This window comes from Engraulis encrasicolus, chromosome 20 (genome assembly GCF_034702125.1).
Source record: "Engraulis encrasicolus isolate BLACKSEA-1 chromosome 20, IST_EnEncr_1.0, whole genome shotgun sequence".
NCBI classification, from domain to species: Eukaryota; Metazoa; Chordata; class Actinopteri; order Clupeiformes; family Engraulidae; genus Engraulis; species Engraulis encrasicolus.
The window spans coordinates 29,569,549-29,593,454 of record NC_085876.1 but is presented as its reverse complement, the minus strand read 5'-3'; the positions used below and the strand labels follow the sequence as shown (position 1 = coordinate 29,593,454).

At 41.7% G+C, this 23,906-nt stretch overlaps 1 protein-coding gene across 1 annotated transcript in view; it reads right to left on the bottom strand.

The window, feature by feature from the left end:
- Nucleotides 1-23,906, bottom strand: part of LOC134435996 (IgGFc-binding protein-like) — a 51,831-nt gene that overhangs the window by 6,034 nt on the left and 21,891 nt on the right. Inside the window, exons 19-26 of the mRNA XM_063185025.1 lie at nt 9,506-9,594; nt 9,142-9,225; nt 6,082-6,239; nt 5,413-5,529; nt 3,984-4,262; nt 3,225-3,525; nt 1,091-1,185; nt 766-974 (exon numbers count right to left, since the gene is read on the bottom strand). Coding sequence (XP_063041095.1) covers nt 766-974; nt 1,091-1,185; nt 3,225-3,525; nt 3,984-4,262; nt 5,413-5,529; nt 6,082-6,239; nt 9,142-9,225; nt 9,506-9,594 — 1,332 coding nt within the window. The remainder of the gene's footprint in view (nt 1-765; nt 975-1,090; nt 1,186-3,224; nt 3,526-3,983; nt 4,263-5,412; nt 5,530-6,081; nt 6,240-9,141; nt 9,226-9,505; nt 9,595-23,906) is intronic.

Below are 23,906 nucleotides of genomic sequence, written 5' to 3'. Positions count from 1 at the left end.
TTACACCTACTGCATGTTGAAATTGACCAAACTGTCCCTTTAAAGGGACATTGTGTGAGATTTTTAGTTGTTTATTTCCAGAATTCATGCTACCCATTCACTAATGTTACCTTTTTCATGAATGTTTACCACCACCATGAAATTCTAAGTATTCATTGTGACTGGAAAAATTGTAATGTCCATACATGAAAAGGGGAATCTTCTCCATGGTCCGCCATTTTGAATTTCCAGAAATAGCCATTTTTAGCTGCAAAAATGACTGTACTTGGGCCATACTAGCAAATATTAGTTTATTACTTAGTAAACTACCATGAAAAGGTCAAATTTGATAATAGGCGACAGTTTCAATGAGCAGCATAGTTGCAGTACTTTTTTTGACCATTTTCTGCACAGTGTACCTTTAAGGACTTTTTCGTGTTATCCTGAGTATTATTTTAATGTATCCTAATATATGACTTAGGTTACTGTTCCGTGTTCTATGTTAAAAATAGTCAAATAAAATCAATCAAACAATTAATCAATGAACCCATTTTAGCCTAAGCCCTTTTTAGGAAAAGGTGCCCTCTCCCTATTAAAACCTAAATATCTCTGCCTCCGAAGCACATAAAAACATGAAATAAGTTGCATTTAAAAGTTAGAACCTTCATTTTGCACTAGAATGTGCTCATTCAGCTCTAACATACCCACATTTTTAATAGAACAGCTCAAATCTCAAGAACTTTAATGTGGCGTATATGTCGCTCCAGGCCACAATGGGTTAATCACCTCTTCTTGAGGCCACAAGATGAGGGCTCTTTGGTAATCTTCCCAGATGTGCAGGTGACTCTCTCTGTGCACTGGTCGTTGCCGTAGATGGACTGTCCAGACTGCAGGTAGCGTCCCTGGAACTCACAGCCACAGTCCTTCTGCAGCACGCACTCGCTGCCACTGCGGTAGTAACCCTCGTCGCAGGTGCAGGTCTGCACGCAGGGGGCCTGGCACACACAGGAAAAAAAATGTTAAGAGTTAATTTCAACTCTTTAAGAGTTATAATAACACTGGTGTAGTTAATGGCATTACTTTAAGAGTTTCAATAACACTGGTATTTTACTTTGCATTTGGATGGAGCTGTGGGGTCTGCACAAGTCGCTTGGCAGGCGCTTCCACACTCTTCAAAATGGCTGTGCTCCGGGCATGTGGGTTTAGCTGCAGAGAGGAGGCAAAAGGAGGAAGTGATTTTAAGAGAGAGACATGGGGGAGCGCTGCCTGGGATCTTTAACAATTGTGTAATGCAGGTGCTCTTCAAGGGAAAGAGGCATCTTAAATATCAAATAAAAGGAAGGTCCAGAGGCAACTCTGCTTTGTTTTATTTATGGCACAGGAGGGGTTGATTTTAAAACATTTGACTGAGGTGCTACAAATATAAAGTACACAACATGGTGACATTCACATTTGTGACTAGCCACAGGGAAACAGGCCACAAGTAGGCTCGGGGGCATATTGAGTTAATCATAGATTCTGAAAGTGCTGATTCTAAGCATTACATGGCAGGCAGGTAATATCTGAGAAGAATTGTGCCCATTTAGAATATGGAGAATTCAGCTCTGAATGTTTCTCTCACTCATAGAAAAGATATGAGCTTAGCCCTTTTAAAGACAATGGTGACTATGTTTTCGCAGCACGTTGAATTTCCTTTTCAGCTGCCATTGGTTCACCACTTGTTAACACAACCATCCCTCCCTGAGTCTGTCGCAGGAAACGTGTTGCAAAAGTTTCGGGTCTTCATGCACTTGAGCCCTTGACTGACCAATGGAGAGCTTATTGATTAATTATACCGTATTATCCATGGTTGTAGGGGCCATTGCCGTTTGGTTAGCAGTTGCTCGATCTCAATTGTTCAGAAGGGCAATGGGCAATCTAACAGGAACTAACAGACCAAGAATGCGGTGTTGCATGAAAAACATTGAAATGTCCGGGGTTAGTGAGCATGGTTAATATGCCGGATATTCACGACAAACATCTTCTAGTAAGTGTAAGATACACCAAGCCCATACTTTTCCTGCATCCATGTGACGTCAGGTGAATGCCCCTTTCGGAGACCTTGAGTGCGTCTTAATATGCGACCTTGCCTCCTCCACTTGCTTCTCGTCATGATGACATCACTGACAACAGCATTATATTTCAATATCTTGCAAAAGCTCAATTGTAGAGTCTTTTTCTCATTTGCAATTGGGATGGTGAATGAAAAACAGTCCCTCAAAAGTTGTTGTGGCTAGGCTGACAGCTGGGAAACTTTATCGTTTTCTCCACGGAGGAGGGGCCAGGAGGCGGGACTAGGAGACAAGCGCAAGTGGAGGAGGCAAGGTCGCATATTAAGACGCACTCCTTCAGTAACTAGGAGACCTTTGGAGACTTGAGGTTGAGAATAAATGAAGAAGAGGGGGAGAATGCCACTTGAGGAAACCAAACGGTGTTGGTTCAGGTCTGGTCAGGGGCACCTCAGCCATAGAGCTTGAAAGTGACGTCACTTCCCCCGATTTCATGGGACCTCAACAGCGTTTTTAGCCGAAAATCGTAGCATGTAATCCAATGGCGGTATTGAAATGATATTTCGATCCCCTTCGAGTTGTGCCACGAGCTCCACATATGTTGTTTCTAATATTTTTGTTTAATTTTTCGTACGAACCCCTAAACTTTTTAGAAAGCTGTGTTTCTTTTCATGCAGACGAGCTCGGAACAAAACATTTATACTTCTGAATGAATAATCTTTATCTAGCCTCTTAAACAGCATATTTGTAGCCCAGCGCATGTAATGACTGAGATCGGAAGATATTCACTCGCTACCATGTTGTTAGATGGTCTGCTTAGGTCCCATGAAATGCGGAACTAAGGGGCGGGACTTTCAAGCTCTATGGAGCGAGACAAGGAGTGGAAGGGTGGGGATTTGAACCTGCAACCCTCTATTTCTAAAGTCCATCGCTGCCCTTAGCCACTACACTCTCAGAAATAATGGTATAGAACTCGCCTCAAGGGGAGTACCATTGCGTCACTTGGATGGAACCTCAAAAAAGAGGTGACAGATGCCCATTGGTCGACATTGCAAGAAACTGAACGCACCTCCTTTTTTGGGGTACCAATCGAGCGACACAGTGGTACTCCCCCTGAAGGTACTGCCACAGCGATGAGTTCTGTACCTTTATTTCTGAGAGTGTAGGCCTATGCTTACTGATTAATTATAAACTTACGACACTTGAGGGCGCCTCTCCAGTCAGACACGTGCACCCCGGCTCTCTGACAGGCGTCCGCGTAGATGGTCAGCATGTCGCAGACGTAGGTCTTCATGTTTCCTCCCCCGCAGTAGTCAAACTTGCACATGTCGTAGAAGATGTGTGGCTCGATGACAGCGTGGCAGTGGCGGAACTGGAAGCTCAAGATGGGCGTCATGATGCCACAGAATGCGTCGACGCGGATACTCTTGAACCAGCCGCACTTCCCGCAGTCCTTACACTCGTCCTTGCAGCTCTCCTCTCCCTTCAGGCCAGGAACCTTCCATCACATCACATCACATTACATTACATCACATCACATTACACTCCCTTCCATTACATTACATTTCATCACATTAAACTACAGTACACCACTACACTACATAACATTGCATTAGCCTACTCTACATTACATTACAAAACGCTACACAACATTACAGTATGCTAAACATTACAGTTTACATTACATTACATTACACTACAGTACACAACATTATATCACACTACATTTCATTAGGGTGTACTACACTGCATTACATTTGACACTTTTATAGAAAGTGACTTACCTTCAAGGACATCATAGTATACAACAGTTGCAGAAAGAAAGTGCACAGGATATATACAGAACAATAAGTAGCCTACAAATGCCAAGTAGGGTTGCCATTTTTCTTTTTTTTTTAACACACACACACACACACAAATATACACACACACACACACACACACACCATACCCTACCTTCCAGGCCTCTCCAAGCGCATCCACGCTGTCGGCAGGCGAGCCGTCGGGCTTCACCAGGTCGTTGTCTTCCTTGCCGTCGAAGTTTCCGCACAGGCCGCCTACTCTTCCCATGAAGCTCTCTGGCAGCGTGACCAGCACGTACTCCTTCCAGTCGTACAGCACTGTGAGGCCAAAGTCGGTGGTGACGATCACAGAGAGGCCACTCTGCTCGATTCTCACGGTCTCTCCTTTTGGAGACTTCAAAGTAGCAGGCAGATTCCAAATCTCATCATTCACCTGTGAATTAGAATAGAATAGAATGTGTTGGATAACAAATAAATACTGGCTTGTGGCGACCAAGTGTTCATAGCGATGTCGCTTTTTGATCCTTCAATGTCAGCTCTTCCTATTATTGTGAAGCAGAATTCACCATCTAATACTAGTAAGTATTGGATTTTAAATCAGTACTAGTAAGTAATAGATACATGAATACTAGTAATAAATGGTTACCTAATTATGAACTGTACTGCCATGTAGAAGTGTATGTGATGCGCGCACATCCAGTAGAACAGGTGCTGGATTAAAACAAACGTGCGTAAAGGAAGAAAGGAAATCCGCACACTGTTACTGCTCACCGATTTATTAGAACACAACGTTTCGACCTCAGGTGGTCTTCGTCAGGTGTATAGGTTACCTATAGGTCACCTATACCAAGGAACTTAGTGCTAAGTTTTTTTTTGGCTCATTGGCTTTATTTATGATAGAACAGTGACAGAGAGATAGGAAACGAGTGGGGAGAGAGAGACAGGGAAGGACCACAAAAATGACCCGGGACAGAATCGATCCCATGGTTGCCGGTGTAGTAACCTAGGGCCCTTCTGTTAGGCCACGGCAGGGTGCCAGGGGTGTTCATCTGGCGTCATTTGGATTGTGAAAAAGTGCTGGCTTGATTTATCTTTCTCTACTAGAAGATGTTTGCAGAGACCATGCTGCACTCCTAACAGTAATAAATAATAAATGATAATAATAATAATAACATGAAAAATAAATTAGAAAAAAAAACAAATATATGAAAAAAGCCAGCAAAATGGGATTTTAGGGCCTAAAAGACTAGTGAAGGCCAGACAAGTTGAAATAGGCCTCGGACCAATCAGATCAGTCCGTATAGAGTCAAAGACTCACTGTCGTGGTTGGGACTATTTACTCTGACCAGGAAGTCCATCTTATTTCTGAGTGAATGTATGTAAATGGGAACCAATCTCCTCCTGATACAGATGTCACATTAATCACAGCAAGAGCTCACACAGGGACAGAGTTCACACAGGGTGTAACTAAAAACACAGAAACACAAAAAGCAAAAGTCCTAACTACGGGTTGTACTTTTTTCACATTTTATATTTTCAATAATACATTTATAAATGCAGATAATTTCTTAACATTAACTCACCCAGATCATGCTGAACTCCTTGCGGATGACCTTGATGACTTGGCCGAAGATGTTGACTGTCACCTCGGAGACGGCGGTCAGATCTGAATCGGGGGTCTTGGCATTCTTGGCGACGACCTGGAACAGAGACGGTTTTACCAATAGGCATATTAGGCATTTGCCTTGGGTCCCACCAAAACATGCCCTCTGGAGGGCCCCCCAACAGTCTGCCCTGCTATACATGGGTTGTACATTTTTCTTTTCTCCTGACTGTGTGAAATTTAAAAAAATAGCTCATGTGGTTGGCTGCCAGTGTTTGGCTCCTCCTCACAACATCATGTTTACAAACACTGTGAACCCATGTATACAGTTGATGAATCTTAATCTTTGTATAAATCTTATCTCTTTATAAATCTTATCCAGCAGTTGACCGGTGTTGATTTAGAGCCCTGGGAAGAACCCAGGACTGGTCTAAATTGTAGTCATCGAATTTGAGCTATTTTGACCCAAACAACAGCCAAAATGTCAAAATCAATATATGACTCAATATATATCTCAAAGAGGCCTGTTGTAGTGACGTGAGAACTGATACTATTGAGGGAAGGACCAGGCCAAAATCATCAACAGTCAATCGGGCAAATGCCCTGTATACCATATGGCCAATCCAGCGAAAGTAAAACCGCAGTCTACCTCGAAGGCAGGGTGTTTGTCATCCACATTCAGGTTCTTGGCAAGTGTGTATGAGCAGCTGCCCATGAAGCTGAAGAAGTGGCCATCGAACGTCCGGTAGTGCGGGTCGCCCATCGCCCAGCAACTTCCCTCCGCCTGTTTGGAGGAAGAAGCGGTGCCTGGAGAAATACGGAGTTACTTTTAGTCAGAGGTGCATCAATCTCGCCACTTGTGATATGGGGTGTAGGTAGCCTTTTTCATTCGAGGGGCCACTTCAAATTCATCCGAGGGCCGTAAAAGTCCTCCGAGGGCCGTATTATGAACACAAACCAGGATTTCCCCCTGCACTTTAGGCCTATACTGAAGGCAGCTACCTTTAAAACAGTCCCCACCTTCTCTAGGACCCCTGAATATAACTTAATTGTACTGCAAATGTAATTTCTAACATTCCTTTTATGTTAGAATAATATGTCATGTTTCATGTGAAGCTGCATAACATTAAAATCATATCGGGGAGCCGGATAAAACGACCTCAAGGGCCGCTAACGGCCCTGGAGACAGAGGTTCCCCACCCCTAGACTCTAGTGTGTAGGCCTACCAGGCAAGCTACCATCCCTACGTCGATGTGATGCCTATTTTACCATGAACACGATGAGGTTGGCTGTCACCTTTGAATGATGAATTATTTATTTCTCTTCACACCAACATTTAGACTTTCAGTTACATGTCATGAAAAAGGTTTATTAGTGTGTAGAGAAAGGGTCCCCATAGCAAGCTAAATACAAGCTTATAAGCTGAGGCCCGCACTTAATGGGAGCATATTCAAGGTACTTTTCCTGCTGATAGCGGCTGTCCTGTTGGTCGTTAGTCATTGGTTTCTCATATGGGTAGCCTATTGTGTCATATGGTGAGCTTATCTGCTATGTGTATGTTTTCCTGTAGATGTAGGCTAGATAAGACCTATACACTACACCCAGTACTATAGTGTAGGCGGAGATTACTGCACCCACTACAAGTGGGCATCGAAGGAGTTGTTTTTTTCTCCTGAATAGGTCTGCGTGCCCATCCGGTCAGGCCTCGGTAGTGTTATCTCCTGATCTATTCTTTCTGTAATTTAGGGAGGTAGGCCAACTGCAGGTAGGGCTGCTTGGAATCCAGTACTACCACCACTGATAAAAATGCCCCCACTGTTCATAATTGTATTTATTTTTATTAACGTTTGATTTTCTTTTTTATTTAATGTTTTCTTTATTCCTGCTTTGATCCTTTCCCCCTTTTTTTTAACTTGCTGTGTTTTATACTTTTATTTTTGTGAAGTACCCAACATTGAACCGCATCTGTGTGCGAAATGTGCTATACAAATAAAATGGCCTTGCCTTGATTGCGTTGTCTTCTTATCTACTCTTTCATTTCCCCCGAAGTTAATGTAACAATTGAATCAACCAGGCCAGCAATGCAAACACAGATACAGGTAGCCACCTGTGTGAGTCATGACTTCACCTGTGCCAAGCTTTCAGGTCATTAGTTCAGATGTGAATCTTATTCAAGTTTTAGTATCGGCACAGTGTACAATGCAATTACTTTTTTACAGTAGTAGGGCAAAACATCATACCTTAGGTCTTACTAGACCGGTTGCATTCAAACAAATTGTACACTATTTTACTTTAGTAGTTAGACCTCTCTGGTCTTCTTTTCCTATCAGAATATGCTTTCTTTTTGGGTTGTCAACTTATATTTTTTGTATTCTATATTTAGCCAAGAAAGTATGCAAATGAAAAAAAGTAGCCTAAACAAATGCAATGCTAAAGAGGGCTTTCTTTGACAGTGCTTTGATGTTTCAAGAAATCTTACTTGGAACTGCATAAAAAGTGTCAAATCATTAATGTATCAAATCATTTTATCGTTACCGTTTTGAGTGGCAAATGTGTCCTAAAAATCCTCATGACGTAATCCTGCATCACTGCAGTTTTCAAATATACTACACCAATAAAGTTATAATTTCTTATTAACAAATGAACAGTATTGCTATCACATAATTACAGGAACACACAAGATGTGTGATGAACCCATCAATATTAATCTATTGTTCAAGGGAGTCCTGGTTAAAAGGCAGCACAAAATTACAAATTATAGTTACAAATTCAACATTTTCAATGAAGGAAAGCCGAAAGCCCAACTGGGAAACTCCAACTCCCATTGTCATTGCGACACAGCACTGAACAACACACAAATGAAAACTGCACACAACGAAATAGCATTTATGCCTCAACCGTGCAAGGGGGAGGCCCCCAATGGTGCCCGAAAGATACGGTACCATGCTCAGAGGATGGGTGGGAGAGCACTGGTTAATTACTCCCGTGTCGAACCAACAACCTTTACCTGTGTGAAGTTGGCACCCCATGTTGCAAATATGAATAAAAGTCTTTTGATTTGTTTGTGCATCATTTGTGCACGATTGTGCTGCAGGCAAAATGTGCACAATTGTGCACGAACCGTCTTTAAAATATTCAACTTTTAAGACTTAAATGATATAAATAAAATAACAAAAGCAAGCAAAATAACATACAAACGGTTTGTGTACAAACATTAATTTACCCATGCACAAACGAAGCACAAATAATTCCAAGCATTTTTGAGACATTTGGAAGTTGACGGGCTGCTGCGTCACCGAGGCTACTTTAAAAAAAAAATGAAAGTTAAATTATATAAAAACTTTTTTGCAGAAACATTCATATTGCCTGCACAATCGTGCACAAATGAAGGACAAACAATTCCAACCATTTTCTGAGTCATTTGGATGTTAATGGGGTGGGAGTAACCTAAGGTCAATTAAGGTCACAAAGATGGTTTGTGCACAATCGCTCATTTCGTCTGCACAATCGTGCACAGACGATGCATAAACAAATCAACATGCTTTTAATCATATTTTCAACATACGGGGTGACAACTTCACACAGGTGTAACCTTTGGGCTACAAGTCTGACGCCCTAACTGCTTGCCCATGACTGCCCAATTACAATAGTTTAAGTGAGTGCTACGCCAAAGCAGTCAAGAGAAACATACAGGTAAGACATACTGTACCTGCAAGAAGCAGAGTAGCTAAGCAACACAGTATCCCTCTCATCTCCATGACGACGGAAGATGGGTGTGTTTCTTCTTTGGTGTCTAAGAGACAAACAAGAAAAAAGCCATGATCATAGACTTTTTAAAAAAATAATTAACATTACATTACATAATTTACAAAACTGTAGTTAGTAATACACAATAACACAGCAAGCTATTGGATGTCATCAAAACATTTTGCTCTCTACATCATTTTTTTTTTTTATCAAGCAATGCTGTATCGTGAAAACATTGTGAAGTCATACACCATAGCGATAGGACTCAGATAGCCTACAACAGTGCTAGTCCTTGGGTAGCCTACAGGTATGACAGAGCTTCTTACCTGGCAATAGGTGCGAGGACCACACAGGTGAGGCGGCCTTAAGTACCACCTGCCACAGTCCGCTCGGCCAACCAGAAGCACAGTAAAAACTTCATCAAACAAGTGGAGGTCACGTAAGGTAGTTGGCACCTGTCTTGCATGCCCTACTACTACACCATGCAGAGGCGGACTTACCATTAGGCAAACCTAGGCAAATGCCAGGGGCCCCGACCAAATCTGCCCTCAGTAGGGACCCAACTGTCACACCAGTCAAACAACCACACAAAATGTAGGTCTGACCTTAATTTGTCACTTATGTAAAGTTATCGAAGATATATACGAGACAAAACACTAAAATAGTACCCTCTCTCCTTCCATGCCAATTGGTGACGTGGTTACTGAATGACTTTTGAGGGCCCCATGTTTATATTTCGCCTAGGGCCCCAAAATGACTAGATCCGCCCCTGACACCATGACAAATCATTAGCTCTCAGGAAAGAGAGAATGGCTGTGGGCAGTGGCCGGAGTCAGGTGGCCGAAGAGAGGTGGTGGCAGAACCATTAATCAGAAGCGGGTATTTCTGCTGTCAGGCGGGTTTGTTTGCCCCTCTGAGTTTGAGTGCCATCACACCCACACACACACAGGGCACAAAGGAAGTTCAGGAGTTGCCATGATGCCAGGAACATGTTGACACACTACCACTGGTCAGTGGGAAATTAAGTAATATGTTGACACAGCATTAGCGGTCAGTGAGAATTGAATCGCATATTGACACATTATCACCCGCCAGAGGGAATTTATTCCAGGTCCCTGATGGATTGTGTATAAGTTAATTGAAACAATTGTCACTTTAAAGAGATATGTTTCAGGAGGGTGTATGACACATTTGCCGCAGGCCATAGTGAAACTGGGCCCAATGTTGTGCTAAGATATGCTGGGTTACATAATGTTATGATGAGTTATATAATAATGTGGTTGTGTATTATTATTATTATTATTATTATTATTATTATTATTATTATTATTATTATTAGCCTATTATTACTATTATTGTGCTATCTGCTAAGTGATATAACAAGATGATTCTGCTGTAATTTGCCCCCCAATTTGGTGTTGTGGCATGCTTTGTGTGGTGTTACCATGTGATCAGATTACATAACATAAAATTGTCCGCTGTTTAAAAAGCTTGATTTTAAACATAGGCCTAAAATGTTTTCGACAAACTTGTGAACAAACTTGCCACCTTAAACCTTTCTAAACATGTTGACTGCATTGTATCATACCTGGAGCACAGAGGGCAACGGATAACAATAGACACTAAACTTCTACCGCCTCCAGAATCAACAATGGGCATCCCACAGGGCTCCATGTTGGGGCCGCTGCTGCAGTTTTACACTATAAATGATTTACCAATCTGCCAGTCAGCTAACTGTCTAGTGTATGCTGATGATACACTAAATTATGCATCAGCCAGAACACCAAGCACTGCAGCAGAGATCTATACTGAGGAGGTGTAAGGTGTATCCTGGCTCAAAGAAAACCATCTCAGCCTTAAAAGAAAAACTAGACCCAGACACTATTGAAGTTAATGAATCTAAATGAATAGAAGTTAAATAATCTAAATATCTACCTATTATTACTTATTTTTTTTGTTTATTATCTCAGGAAGAGAGAGGCCCAAAATTTTGTATGCAATGGATGGGGGCCCTTTCAGATGACTTTGTCGTCTTTTGTCGTCAACTTTTTTTTTGCCGTTTTGCCATACCTTGGCCAGGACTCCGCAGAGGAAGAGTTACTGTAACACAAGCTCAGGTTGCAGGTGGATCACTAAGAGCTCAGTTTTAGGTTCAGCTGCAGGTTCAGATGGTGTTCCTTCATCCACAGGGACAGATTGGAGAAAAAGGCAGATATGTGTACAGAAACAGAAGTCCTCCATCTGGAAATGACATGTTTGGTTGAGCAGATGATTGTTTGGTGTCAAAAAGTACTTTATTGCAGTGATCTTTATTTGAGACTCATCGACAGCTCTTCACATCACACACTGGCTTTCTCATTTATCCTGACCAGGAGGTAAAATAGCTAATTAATTTGGGATTAATCCTGAAATGAAATTCTTAAATTCTTAGGTTTGAACTGACAGACACAGAGAGACCAAAAGTTAGTGTTTTATAGGTGTGTGTGTGTGTGTGTGTGTGTGTGTGTGTGTGTGTGTGTGTGTGTGTGTGTGTGTGTGTGTGTGTGTGTGTGTGTGTGTGTGTGTGTGTGTGTGTGTGTGTGTGTGTGGTGTACTAGTGGTGTTGCAGTCTGTGTTATGTTTATGATTAAAAAAAAAAAATTGTTTTTTTTTTTTTTTTTTTTTTTACAGTTTTACAAATGGACTTCAGGAAGTTATTCAGGTACACCTTTCTGCAATGGCGGTTCTATGGGGGCCCTTGGCGAAATACAGACATGGGGCCCTCTTGAATTATTTATGCTGGCATGACACTACACCGAGTCTTTATATGTTGCAACTTGGTCATTGTCATTTTGGTAACAGCAAATTTATTGCAGGGACCATTACTTCTTCATGCTAAGGGGCACAATTAATGTAGGATGACGTAGTTTTCACGGTGCCCGTGGCATGCCTGTCTCAAAATCTACATCGTCATGAAAAAAATGCTGTTTAAATAAGCTCGCTCAGAAAATGTTTTTCATCACAGAATGCCAGTTGGTACAAATCTGAATAAGGTATGTAAAGCGATTTTTCGTCTAACCCATTTTAGCCTAAGCCCTTTTTGGGAAAAGGTACTATTAAAACACAAATATCTCAGCCTCCGAAGCACATAAAAACATTTAAAAAGTTGCATTTAAAAGCTAGGTCCTTCATTTTGCACTAGACTGTCTTCATTCAGCTCTTACTTACCCACATTTTTAATGAAACGGCTCAAATCTCAAGAACCTGAATGCAGCGTATATGTCGCTCCAGGACACAATGGGTCAAGAAGTGTTCACTCGTAGCGGGTTCCTCTGTCAAAAGTTACATGTGGGGTTCTCTGACAGCGGACCCTGAAAGTGGTCCACAGAGTCATCATTCACTTACTATTGACTCAAACTAGCATCGTCTGACTCAGGACAGTGATTAATTCAACTTTTAATCCTACATAGAGCCCCTTTAAACAATTGTATATTGAGAATTTTGCTACAATACATGTAGGCAATGACCTGTTTAGGCTATCAGAGAATGAATGTATAAATGATTGATGTAAATTACATTAATGATGTACAGCAGTGGTCTCCAATCATTTTCCCCCAAGCACCAAATTGAGGCAGAGGGCGAAACAAATCCTCCACCCATATGCCCACAGATAGCACACATACATGTTTTCATTTGTTCCAACGGGAGCGTGTCTATGTTCCCACAGCCCATTGGTCCCACAGCCCATTGGTCCCACATCACTAAGATTTTTAACATTATTTTTTAAGCCTATTGGTTCTCTTAGTTTATTCGGAAATGTGTGAACATGGAGTTGTAGAGCATAGGGCCTATATTTGAATAATTTCTTAAAACTGGGAACATGGAGCAGCAGGAATAAGCTGGGACCATTTGGGCTGTGGGACCAATGGGCCGTGGGACCAATGGGCTGTGGGAACATAGAGCTGACCCCGTTCCAACCTCATGGCAGGCCAAATGTTTGCCAAGCCGGGGCCACCATTTGGAGACCACTGATGAACAGTATGTTGACAGTATGTAAATCTCTGTATGTATAGCCTCTGTGCAGATGGACCCACCAGCATTGCTAAAAAGACTATATAACTATATCACAACAATATTGCTATGACATTACACAGGTTGAGAATTGGTCAGGTCATTACAATTTTGGGGGCAGTAAGGTTATAACAGAGACTCTGCACAAAGGCGGTTGAACTGAATTGGAAATATGCCCCTTGTTCACATTTTGTGCACAAAGTAAATTTGCTCTCTGACCTCGTAACCCTTCACTTGATTAAACAACTCTGATTACAGCTGGCAGACTTGGTGGAGTCTCTTATCAAACATCCGCCTTCTCCAGGACGCACCCAGATTTACCAAACTATGGAAAAGCACAATCATGGGCGAGCAGACAAAGGCATCAACCAGACTTTTGTAACGGAGGCTAACTAGCACAGAGTTGGCGTGGAACGTTGGTAAACCTCCCTCCGATAGCCTCAAACAGTCTCGTGCCGTTGGGCCGAGAGACTAGTCTCTTGGCCCAGCGGTATCGTACTGTGTCTCCCATTGCCGGACCGTTGTAGTTGACGAGGTCGGACGTTCGATCCCGAGGGGGGTGAACAGGTGTAAGATGACCTCCGTCACAGTGGTGCAGCTGACCCGGGATGGGAGTGAGGTTTAAGGGGGAGAGTGTAACGGAGGTTAACTAGCACAGAGATGACCTCCGTCACACTTGTACTGTAGCTGCAGGGTTGCCGGTTCGGTTCCTGACACTGCCGCTCTTGCTCGTCCTCCTCCATGACTGAGGTATACCGAGGGCATTCCACCACACTGCTCCCTTGGGGCTAGATGGGCTGAGCCCTTGAAAGGATGAGGCATAAATGCAATTTCACATGTGTTCGGTGGTGTGGTGTGATGTGTCACAGTGACAATGGGAATTTCCCAGTGGGTCTCTTTTTTAAGGTGCACTGTGTAGGATGGTGGCCAGAGTAGGTAGGCTATTGCAACTAGCTGCTCATTGAAACTGCTGTCTACTGCCAAATATGTATTAGTATGACCAAAGTACAATAAGTTTTGCAGCTAAAAATATCTATTTCTGGAAATTCAAAATGACAGACTAAGAAGATCCCCCTTTTCATGTACGAATACTAGAATTTGTGAATTTAGTGTGGCAAATTTCAACTGTTTAAATTCAAATTTAAAATGTAAGCTCATTGAAACTGTGCTGTCTACTGCCAAATATTTATTAGTATGACCAAAGTACAGTAAGTTTTGCAGCTAAAAATGTCTATTTCTGGAAAATAAAGTGAAAGCCCATTGGGAAACTCCAACTCCCATTGTCATTGTGACACAGCACTCAGAAGCACACAAGTGAACACTGCACACTGCACACAACGAAATTACATTTATGCCTTACCCGTGCAGGGGGGCAGCCCTCAGTGGCGCCCCATGGGGAGCAGTGCGGTGGGACGGTACCATGCTCAGTCATGGAGGAGGATGGGGGAGAGCACTGGTTGATTACTCCCCCCACCAACCTGGCGGGTCGGGAGTCGAACCGGCAACCTCTGGGATGCAAGTCTGACGCCCTAACCGCTCACTCAAAATGACAGACTGAAGAAGATCCCCCTTTTCATGTACGAATACTAGAATTTGTCAATTTATTGTGGCAAATGTAGGGATGGTAAACATTTATAACATTAACAGGTAACAATAGGTAACATTTGGGAATGTGCAGCATGAATTTAGGAAATAAACCACTAAAATATTACAGTGCACCTTTAAAGGAACAGTTCATCCTATTTCAGGGAAATTGCTTATTATGCCCAGGTAAAATATGATAATACATCAAATTTTCTATGTGTTTGCAATGCTTAGTTTGACAGGATAGCCATATTTAATATAGCAATGGAAGAACTGTATGGTACCAAATACAAAACTTAATTCCGTCCAGTGATCACATGTGGTGTTAATGGCACCATTTACTTCCAGTTGTTGTGCTAAACAATGCTAATAATGTAAATCTAAGTACCGAGACACATTGAGAAGAAACTGATGTTCAAATTCATGTGTAATACGTGGAAGTTCTCTAAATATGTGAAAACAGTGTACACAACTGAATGCTTTTGACTCATAAGGTGGCCAGGACAAATAATGATCATCAAAGCTTTTTTGAAAGTCACATGAAAAACATGTCATGGATTTCATTTGCTTATGTTAAATGGAAATGTTTGAATGTACATGTGTACAACTTTGACTGAATATTGACATTGATAAGGTAATTTTACTTCATGTTGATCAGAAGTGAGTGAATACGTGAGTAATTAGAAATCACACCACACTTGTTACTGTTCGCTATTTCTTGAAAATAATCTTTGTGTAGAGGAAGAAGCCTTTGTTTATAGTGTTATACTGGAATTAAGTCATTTGACATACCTGGCAATTGACAGAGCCACATACTGGAATCAAGTCATTTGATACCTGGCATACAGTGGGAGCAATTATGTTCGTTTGCATCTGAGAATAGTTTCAAGACTGTGCAGACTTACGATTAAAATTTGGATGGATAAGAATTTTTCTTATCCATCTACTGCATTTTATCCATAAGAACTGTGGAAATCATTCCATGTAGTCTGGATTCCTATTTATGATACTGAAATGAATGTGAGGCAATGAACTATATTCTTCCAGGAAACCTAAAAGCACATTTATCACTAAACTATAGAGATGGTGGACAGAATTTCCATGCCTTTTATGATGGATTCCAATTGAATTTCCTCTTGTCCGTACTGGTCAGGATAAATGAGAAAGCCCGTGTGTGATGAGGTGAAGAGCTGTCAATACCAGTATCAAATAAAGGTCACTGCAATAAACTACTTTCTGATTGAAGACATAAACACTCATGATGACTGAAAGACAAAGACAGGAGGAGGAATAGCTTCACTGCATCAGGAAATAGTGAAATAAATTGCCCATCAAAAACTCAAGGCATGATGTGAATGTGAAGGATAAAGAAGGAATTAAGTATGGGCTAGCTAGGTGATGATGGTGTGTCTCAATTTTTGTCCTCGTCAGGACACATCATGATTTTACTTCTGTCAGAAGGGCCTTTGCATTGAAGGACCTTTGCATTGCAAAAAAAATCCAGCAGACAAACATGCTTGTTAAAAAAACAAGGAACGTAGGTCAACACAAGTCTTCCAGCAAAGTAATTGTGTGTATCCCCAGCATGTGCTGTGTGTTGGCCTACCTACTTTGGTGCACAGTGCTACTTCCATTTCTCTTTGTGCAGTTCTCATTTAGAGACAGTTCTGCTTTCAACCTCTAGTAAGTCAGAGGTCAGAGGTATCAAACTCAAATTCGCAGTGGGTCAAAAATCAAAATCTGGGACAAAGTCGTAGGCCGAACTCAATATTTTTTTTAAATAAAATTGTGAATGCATGCATGTAATACTTCATAAACATTCATTCCTATCGTACATTGGTACATATGGTACATTAAATGCGCCTGCACACATTCTGTTATATACTGCAGTATATGAGTTTAAGATGTTACTGGTTTGGGCTCACTTGTATTATGGTGAATGTGGGCCAACTCTAATACACATTTAGAGCTAGAATGGGCACTCGGTAGAGCGCAAACCTTCGCCTACGCCACTTATTTTTTTCTGGCCATCTTCAGAGTGTGGGGCGTAACATTCTCCAAATTTTGGTGTTAGTTTCAGTGAAATCGGACCGGAATATCGCAATATTACATTTTTGGCACAGTCTTGACCTCTTATTCAATTCCGCATGCACACGTTGTTCTAGCATATAGTGCTTAGCAAAGAAAAACGTTTTTGACCTTTTAGTGACCTTGACCTTGACTTTGACCCAATCACTCCCAAAATGTAATCGTTTGTTCCTTGGGTCATGACCAATCATCCCAGTAAATTGCATAAAGATCGGCTCAATTTACGCTTTTGACCTTTTCGTGACCTTGACCTTGACCTTTGACCCAATCACTCCCAAAAAGAAATCGATTGTTCCTTGGGTCATGACCAATCATCCCACTAAATTTCATAAAAATCGGCTCAATTTACATTTTTGACCTTTTCGTGACCTTGACCTTTGACCCAATCACTCCCAAAAACTAATCGACTGTTCCTTAGGTCATGACCAATCATCCCACTAAATTTCATAAAAATCGGCTCAGTTCTGTCTGAGTTATACGAAGTACAAACAAACATTTTGACCTTGACCTTTGACCTTTGACCCAATCACTCCCAAAAACTAATCGATTGTTCCTTGGGTCATGACCAATCATCCCACCAAATTTCATAAAAATCGGCTCAGTTCAGACCGAGTTATACGAAGTACAAACAAACAAACAAACAAACATATTCACAAATAAATAAATAAATACACAGCGGTCAAAACATAACCTTCTGGCGAAGGTAATGATCTCACAGGCCAAGTAAAATGACCCTCGTTTGCGGGCCAAATTTGGCCCCTGGGCCTGAGTTTGACATCCCTGCTGCTCTAGGTACACCACAGGCAGCACTACTTGTTATTCCTTGAATAGTGGCAGTCTCTTGCTGCTGTCTCTAAGTCTTACTACCCTCTGTAGCCAACACAGATGTATAAAGTAGAAGTGCTCAAGAGTCAAGACAGAAGCCCACAGTTGTCGATGTAAGTACAACACTAATAGTGTATTATTATTTGCGAATATGTAATATAAAATTGTTATTGTTGTAATTACATTCATAGCAGTACTTCTACTTCTACTGTAAATTTCTCTGGCAGCCTACAAGTTACCCATTAGTTACACATGCAACTGTCTGCTGGAAAAGGCAACAGGTCGTTATATAGTGTAGTGACCACCAGGGGGCACCTAAACATTTCTAGTAGGTTGTCTGATGCACTGAACTGAATGAATAAACTCTGGGGTATAGTACTCCGCGTCCTGCAATTGACACAACCACAACAGCTCTACCAGGGAAGGAGGGTGTTCATAGTGTGGCTGAAGCTGCGTTGAATGCAGCAAACGCAGTTCACTGCAATGGCAATAGAGGCCGTGCCATTTTTTCAAGACGAGAATTAAAGGACGCAGATGTCGCAATGGGGACCAATCAAAGTTCTTCCTGTATAAGTTACGTCACTCTGCCGCCATCTTGTTGACGCCTTCGGCGTGCTATTTTGCGATTAGTGAGACCAGATCTGAGAGTCAATGGGAAAAATGAATGGGGAAACTGAGTACAGGACGGGACAGAGCGCAGGCGCAGTAGTTCCATAACGGCACGAGAGCAACGGCTTTTCACAACTGAGCATGCGCAACATTTTGCGTGCGCCGATGCAGCCAAATGATTGTATCAGCCCCATATGACTTTGTTCCTGTCGACCAACAATGACGAAGCACGTGATTAAGAACTTGTTGTCACGATGTGGGTGTTCTTAAATACAGCGCATTTAAAGTCGGCCACAAATATGAACGAGACGATGAGCTCGCACCAGTTTGCTCTACTAACACACCACGTGTGAGGAGTGGGGGGACAGGCAGTGAGGAGGAGCTGAAGTGGGGACCTGCGCAAACTTGTGTAGAGGTGTGAGACAAGGCCCATATACACACGTGAATGAGTTGTTGACCAACCAGTTCATGGGCGCATGGCCTCGGAGGAGGTCTGCAGACGAGCGTTGAAGGGGATAAGCAACTGCAGAGGGTGCAAGATCTGACTGCAGTCACATTCATCCCGCAATAGTTTGACACCATGTGACATGTCACCTCGTCAACGCAATATAACCGATATTTTGAAGTTTGACAGGAAGTCTAACCGTCATGCAGCATTTTCATCCAGAGTGTATTGCTGTCTAAATGTGCATGCATGCGTTGACGACTACTCGAATGCACTTAATGGTAACGCAGCTCAGCAGGCAGTTGGCTCTTGTGACCAGAAAGGCGGGAAATGTGCGAGTAGATGCCATATTTGCGTTACGAATCTTCACCGTTATTTCTATGGACGTTTACAAGACTGACTGTTCTCCTCTTCCTTAAAAATTCTCTGGACCAATCAGGAGCCTTGCATATGCCTTGGGAGGCTTATGATGAGGCCAAGGGAGCTTGGTGTTGCCAATTTAGCAACTTTGTTGCTAGATTTAGTGACTTTTGGCCGTCTCTGGGGAAAATAAACCTCATCTGGCGACATTAGTGACTTTTTGGTGAATCTAGCGGCTTTAAAAAAATATTGTTTTCCTACATAATTGTAATTCTGTGCCGCAGTCAGAAGCGATTCCCATAGTCAAGCAGGGTTGTAGATTAGCTCTGATCTCTAAAAAGTAACAAGCACTGCCCTTTTGAATGATTAAGATACAGTAGTCGTACAGGCAAGTTTTCTAGAGATCAGCGTGTCGTGCGTGACGCTGTGACGTCATCTAGCGACTTTTCAGAGAGCCAATAGCGACTTCATGTGATTTTTTTGGGCAACACTGGGGGGATTTGTTCAAAAAAGGTTGAAACCCACTAGTCTGCAGTTATACCATGTTTTGTATATGGTAGCTGGCATCCCTCCTGGGATCCTTAAACTGAAGACCATGCGGGATGAGGTCCTCTTGCACTCACATGTGTGGGTAGAGTGATGGTAGAGTGGGTCCACTGGTGAAATGGAGGAGTTCAGGGTAGAGGATGACACTGTGTGAGGGACAATTTGAGAGTCTTCACGTAAGACAGGTCAGTTGATAGGAAGCGTTACATCTCTGAGAAGTTGGACTATCACTCTCTGGGCTCCTCCTAAACTATGTGGAAACAGCATTTGCATTTAGGGTGGAGTTACTGGTGGAGGCTGATTGCTGCTTTCAACATGACATTTAGAATAAATGCACGTTTTGTTAAAAACGAAAGTTCGAGAGAAGCGTAATGAATTCAGCACAAAAAGATAGGCACGCCTATTTAACCAGCTGCATCTCATTCTCCGCTCTGCCGTCATTTGGTGGAATTTTGCACCGGAATTTGGAACGCCCTTTAATTAACTATATAGCATTTATTCTCCGCTCACCTGTCTCCAATCAGAAATTTACTTTCGTGCTCGCACCCAACACCTCCCCTTTCGCCTCCCTGCCGCTGCTTTCCGATCGATTCGTCAGGTGTCTTGCCCTAGCTTCCTTCCAGTTCACCTCGCTCCATTGCTCTCCAACCATCATCTGCCAAGGGGTGTCAGCTCAGAGTTCGCACAAATCTGTGGATGCAGATACTGCCCAAGCTCTCAGTGGCCCCCCATACTCCTGAGCTCGTTTGCTGCATAGAAATTTCTCGCCCGTGGCAGTACTTCAGCACCAGTGTAGGGAGTAACTAGTTACAAAAGTTATTAATGACTCTAATCCATTACTTTTTGATGCTACTAAGTAATGTATGGCATTACAGGGGGGAAAGCTGTAATATATACTAGTTACAAATGCAAGTAGCCTAATTTAAGTTAGAATTTGTATTACTGTAACTTGGATTTTAATGGTTTTCAGTGTGGTGGGTCAGAAAGAACCTATTTCTGAACCTGCTACTTTTTAGTCTGAATGCTGTCGAAACACCTCCTGGATGGGAGTTGAAATAGCCATGACTCATGAGCTTGATTTGCACTGTAAATTGCATGATATATTAAGATATTTTGGCGAGAGTAACTAGAGTAATGCTAAAGTAGTGTAATGCTTTTAAATATAGTAATCTTGTAGTGTAAGGGATTACTTTGAAAAGACAGTAACATGTAATCAGTAATGCATTACTGATTTTGAGTGCATTACTGTTCAGCAACACGACCAGCGACCTTGCCCAATACGCCACCTAATCTATCTCAGATTCTTGAGTGCAGGTCCCTGCAAACCCTGTAAAGCACTTCAATGCACTGTGTGGACAGCCACTCTCCTGCGAGAGCGGCACGATCATGAGAAGTCTGTTCTCCAGTGAGAACGAAGATATATACATGCTTAATCCAAATTATATACATGCTTAATCCAAATTTCAGAGAGTGAACTAATACTCTTGGCAGCAACAACAGGAGTTAACCAGGAGGGTCAACCAGTTATTAAATCAAGGTGCACATACTTTTATGTCAGAGTTAAAATTATGTTAAAAATGAAAATGTTATTTTGTGCAGTGATTATGAATTGGATGAAGATGAAGATGAAACACATTTTCCCAATTTTATTCAGAATTCAAAGGCTTTTCATACTTTTCTTTACAGCTGTATGTGTCTGGTGCTGCAAACTATTTCAAGATGGCACATGATGAGCATTAAGGCTGAACTCCCTTCAAGTGAACAAGTCACGACTGGACTGGTAATCTGGCATAAAGGACATTTCCCAGTGGGCCTACAGTCCTCAGGGGCCAATACTATTGGTTTGTTGCTGTTGAGTTGCCTACCATTTAGATGGGGCTTCCCATTAATCCATCTTTATACAGGGTTTCTGCACATTTTGGATCACCAAATATAAGACTTTTTAAGACAAATATAAGTCAAGTCAAGTCAAGTCAAGTCAAGTCAAGTTTATTGTCAATTTCTTTACATGCACTGGTCATACAAAGAATTTGAAATTGCGTTTCTTGCTCTCCCATGCAGACATAGACTAATCTAGGTAAGGACATAGACAGTATAGACATAGACAGTACTCATACATGGACATAGACAGTATGGACGTAGACATTGCTCATACAGACATTTACAGTATTTGCCTACTGCTTGAACACTATAGGCTGATGCTTAGACAAAAATAGCATATTGTTAAGTTGTTGGTAACATAACTTAAACACAGTGTGCCGTACTTTAAACAAAAGTTCTGCTTAACACTGTTGCAGCAATTCAGCAACACACATTTTGCTTTATGCTACACACTTGCTCATGGTCACTGCACACTTTTTCCTTCACAAGACACTCCATTAAAAAATGAACACTCATCATATCATTGGGAAAACACATCCGCTAGAAAAACAAAACACACTGGATGTATGACAAGATTTAGGCACCGACAACAAAACACATGCTTTCAAAATTAACCACTATTCTGCCAGTTACAAAGTTGCATTCCTTATATTACATTGCACTTATTTTATTTTGCATTTATTTGTTTTACTTTGATGGCTACTTTGCTAAATTCACACCTTCCTACACTCAAACAAAACAACAAATAGCACAACAGTACTAAAGAGTAGAATATGGAGTGACATTGACTGACTCACGTTCTGTAAAACCTACCCTGATGGCAGGAGTAGCCTTTTATCTTCATCATCACATGTTAGGTATGAACATGATAGTTTGTAGAAATACACATAATAGTAGATGTCAGTTGCATATTGTGTCTGGAAATGTATTGTACTTCGTTACTTTACTGTAAGCAAACCTCATACCTCATACCCAAACAACAAAAGTATATAGACTATGTTTTTCATTACAGCATGTTGACGTCAACCACACATTTATATCATATTAAGATGTTTGAAAATGTGTGAATATACGTAAGAGGCTACACAAAAAATGTTCATACAGTACCTGTAAGCTCACATACACACTGTTGTGTTGAGAGTGATGTACTGTTTAAGATATTTTGCTTCAGTTTAATGTCCTGTACTGTAAGGTGCAGTTGTGTAATGTACAGTATTGAATTTTGGGGTCTTGTGAAGATGTACATTCGGTGAGTCTGAATAGACTGGTACAAAAAGAAAGACTGCTGTGTTTTGTATAAAGTAGACAACTGTTTTCACGTTGATCTAATTTTTTTTCTCATTTGGTGCTAATGTGTGTCTTTTGACATGAAAGTGAGGTTTTGACAAAAGATTGTTGAATTTTTCTGGTAATGTTAAGGTTTTGATAGCAGAGTTTCATGTTGGCATATATGTGCAGGGTTTATCTCCAAGTGTTGAGAGTTTTTGGCTTGTGTGTAGAGTTTTGACTCTATGAGCCAAATTTTGCAAATTGTGTGCAAGCAGTAGGCAAAACCTGTAAAGTGCAAGACTGGACAACAGAAGACTTGTAGAGGACATACATAAAGAGGAGGTATTTTGTTGTGCTTTTTCTAAAAGTCCTTTATAGCGTTCTGACATAGCAATAGTAGCATTTGAAGAAAATAAATAATTAAAAAAGGTTTTATTAAATACACCAGCAGCAGTATGTGTGTGTGTGTGTGTGTGTGTTTGTATGTGTTTTGTGTGCGTGTGTGCGTGTGTGTGTGTGTGTGTGTGTGTGTGTGTGTGTGTGTGTGTGTGTGTGTGTGTGTGTGTGTGTGTGTGTGTGTTTAGTGCAGGTAGAAAGTGCGGTGTGCGTCTGTGTGTGTGTACCTGTGTATGTGTGTGTGTGTATGTGTGTGAGTATGAGTTGTGTGTCAGTGTGTGTATGTTTGGGTTTTGTGCAGAAAGTGCAGTGTGCTTGTGTGTGTGTGTGTGTGTGTGTGTGTGTGTGTGTGTGTGTGTGTGTGTGTGTGTGTGTGTGTGTGTGTGTGTGTGTGTGTGTGTGTGTGTGCATGTTTTGAGTTAGTGCAGGTTGAAAGTTCAGTCACAGATGTAGTAGTGCAGGTGGAATGTTCAGTCGCAGATATGGTGGTGGGGATGAGGGGGGGAGCGTTGTCAGTGGCCTGGCTGGCTAGAGGCTGACAGTGAAGGGAGAGTGGGTTGAGTGTTCAGTATCTATATATAAGACCTCTGATGATAAAATATAAGACCATCGCTCGGGGTGAGGCATTGCAATATTGCTAATGTTATTAGTTTGCATTGCTATAATGAAATGTA